The sequence below is a fragment of the Phytophthora infestans genome, genomic scaffold (genome assembly GCF_000142945.1).
Source record: "Phytophthora infestans T30-4 supercont1.22 genomic scaffold, whole genome shotgun sequence".
Classification (NCBI taxonomy): domain Eukaryota; phylum Oomycota; class Peronosporomycetes; order Peronosporales; family Peronosporaceae; genus Phytophthora; species Phytophthora infestans.
The window spans coordinates 2,252,584-2,255,698 of record NW_003303737.1 but is presented as its reverse complement, the minus strand read 5'-3'; the positions used below and the strand labels follow the sequence as shown (position 1 = coordinate 2,255,698).

The window sequence follows — 3,115 nt, the reverse complement described above, 5'->3', positions numbered from 1 at the left end:
TGACCAAAGTCATCACTGCCCGTTTTTGCACAAATATTTGGAGGGGGTGACTTCCTGATCAACCAAAAATATGCTCACGGGATGGGTGTCATGAAGCGGGCGCTGAGTTATTTCGTATCCACTTTTGAAACAACGCTGATTAAGTGGAATATTAGCTCGAATAGCCAATCACCGTCTCACCAGAAAGCTGCGTCTTTCAATTTGACGGCTGACGGTGAAAATCTCACGTTAATCTGCAGTGACCGATTGACTGGGACAAAAAAAGGTTGGTGTTCATTTCCTACACCCGCTGTACTGAATCATACCGAATCCGTCTGAAACCAAGAACTGAATTAAAGGCGGTTATTGTTATCTAACCGGTAAGTTCATTCAAAGCGTCTGGCTGCGTGCTTCATCGCCGACGAACACAACTTTTAGCTCGACGAGCGGCACTTTTGGATAAAGCAAATCATTTTAAAGTAACGAAATGAAGTAAGCGGAATAGAAACCACTGTGAGTGCCTTCGTTCTCAGCTACTTAGCCACACACAGCCCAAAGCACCGAGCGGCCGCCGAGCTTCCTTCCGCCCTCCGCAGCTGCCTCTCAAAACGTACGTGTGCGTGCGTCGACTCGTTGCTGATGTAATGGAACCATCTAACCCCTCCTCTCTGTCGTCCTCCGCAGCACAAAATGGCCTCACAACAGCACTTTAAGTCCGTCGTGACAGCCTCGGACGGAGGCGTCAGTGTAGCCATGGCTGCTTCGCCAGCGGCCTCTGCATCCGCGTCCTCCACCTCTTCGACATCGGTAGCGACATCGTCCGCCTCGCTATCGATTGGACGACCCCCGTTGCAAGACGCGTCGGCGCTGGAGATCGCGTACAGTACAATATCGCCCAAGGTGGAGCAGCCACCGTATCCCATGCATATCAAGCTCAATCTCATCGACGAGAACCCGCTAGCCTCCAGTCTTTCCACCAACGGCGACTCAACTTCATGTGAGAGCCCATATCCCATGACCCCTATCACCCCAGGCGGATACTCGTCTTAGTGGGGCGATCTGAGCAAGAAGCAGCGCCACAATCTACGCGAACAACGCCGCATTCTGCGCATTAGCAACCAGTTTGACATCCTTCGCAACAAGCTCGAGGCCGCGGGATACTCCTCTTCCAAGAAGGACAAATACAGCGTGCTGCAGGCGACACTCGAGTACATTTCCAACCTCGAACGCAACCAGATCGGCGGCGTACCGCCCCACTCCCAAATGTCTCACCACATGCAGCATCCGTCTCCACACCCGAACAGCAGCGTCCCGCACCATCTCCTTTCGCCATGCAGTGAGTCGGGCGGTCGGCTGTCCATCACGGCACCGTCTCCCAGCCACGGCGACAGCAAAGGACAAGTTTTCATGATCGATAGTATGCCGTCTCCTGTGCCTGCGCTGTCCATACCCGGGATGCAGCCTCAGACCTCATACCCGCTGGATATGGACAACATGTACGGCGGTGCTGCCAATGGCGCATCGAACGCAAGTGTTAGTGAAATCGAAGGCTCTGCTGCCTCATATCGAGATGTGTTTGCCAGCAGTAGTATGCCGAGCCTTCTAGCCAAGCTGGATGGCACCATCGTCGAGGCAAATGCGCTGTTTCTGGAGCTGAGCTGCAAGAACATTGATGAGCTTCGTCTACACAGCCTCTACACAATGTGCACTGCAATGGACGCGCCCAAGATGTACAACTTGGTCGGCAAGATCCTCTCGTGCGAGATGGCGTCGGCACAGAGCAAGATGATGTGGCATTTCTCGAGCACTGGCGACCGAAAGGTGCGGTAGCTCCTTGTTACGGTCGATATTTTCCGAGTCTGATGTTTAACTTCCATACCTTGGCAGGTGTTTGTGTCTGTGTCAATGATCCACGACAGTATGCATCGCCCCGCCAACCTGCACTGCAGTCTCCTGCCGCTGTCATGAACTCCACCTCAAGAGGCATCTAGGTTATCCAAAAGCGAGGTGAAGCGAGCATCCGGGAATTCCACCTCGTGCTCCATCGCCCAAGGTCTCTCGGTCTGGTGATTCCGTGATGTGCGCCAGTTCCTTCAAGATGAACGAGCTTGGCGCTCCACCAGAGCGGTACTTGGGGCGAGTTAGTGAGGAGTAGTATTTTTGCCTCAGCATGTTTAGGCTTTTTCTTTTTGTATAAGCTGTACCATACGAAGCCTCAGCGCAACGATTGTGACCACCGAAAAGGAGAGAGCAACTAAAAAAAACATACATTGACTCTATTTATTTATCGGCACGACGTTGATCTTGCTTGCGCATGACTCCGATGTCGAACCAGGCACGCGCCTTCATACTGCAGTCTTTACAAGCGGATCATGGCTGCGTCTCCTGTCTCATAGTTGCCGAGGTCGTGACGGCCGACTCCTCGAATAGGTGCGTGGTCGCTCGCCAAACCCCCGCAGCGGCAAAAGAGCCTGCACAGGCAAGTAACCAGCGGCGTTGTCCCAGGTCATGACGCGGCAGTTTGAAGCGCTGGTGTCAAATCACAGAGGTAAGCACCGTCATTCAGGAGCCCTGGGGAAGTTATATGAAGTACCTCGTTGAGGAAGTAGGCGCCAACACCCAACAGCGTGGCAGACCCGGTGAGGCGGCAACTACACAGGGACCGCAACATAATACACGGTAAGTGGCAGCAACGGATGCAACAAGCATGTATATACCCCAGACAGTCCTGTGTCGCTGGTGTCATCAATGAATGACAAGGATTTTACGGTGGCTATGATACACCGACGGACAGAATGCAACTGCCACTTTCCCACTGGTACAAAAGCGGTCAGATGACCACAGCACTTTTTTTTACAGTAACGAATTACCAAGAGTTTTTGGCAAAGTTAGGGAGGCAGTTGTATTTAGCACTAAAAGTTGCTTTTAAGTGCTTTGTTAAAGGCACTCGTGACGGTGGCTGCCTCAATGGATTCCCAAGCTGTTATGGCACGCTTTATCGTAGCTAGGCGTTTTTCCTTAGCAGTCTTTGCTGTAGCATCCTCGAACAACCACAGAGCCTTGAGCTTTGCTTTCAAAGGCCCCATGATACCAACATCTAAGGGCTGGCAAACCGAGGTTGCATTCTTAGGTAGTG

At 52.3% G+C, this 3,115-nt stretch overlaps 1 protein-coding gene across 1 annotated transcript; it reads left to right on the top strand.

Annotated features, from left to right (window-relative positions):
- Nucleotides 1–669: 669 nt before the first annotated feature.
- Nucleotides 670–2,095, top strand: PITG_11783 (uncharacterized protein; the record flags this gene model as incomplete). Its single annotated transcript, XM_002901240.1, has 3 exons — nt 670–879; nt 1,030–1,800; nt 1,867–2,095. 3 exons carry the CDS (start codon nt 670–672, stop codon nt 1,945–1,947), a joined length of 1,062 nt encoding a protein of 353 aa, XP_002901286.1.
- Between the last annotated feature and the right edge of the window lie 1,020 nt (nt 2,096–3,115).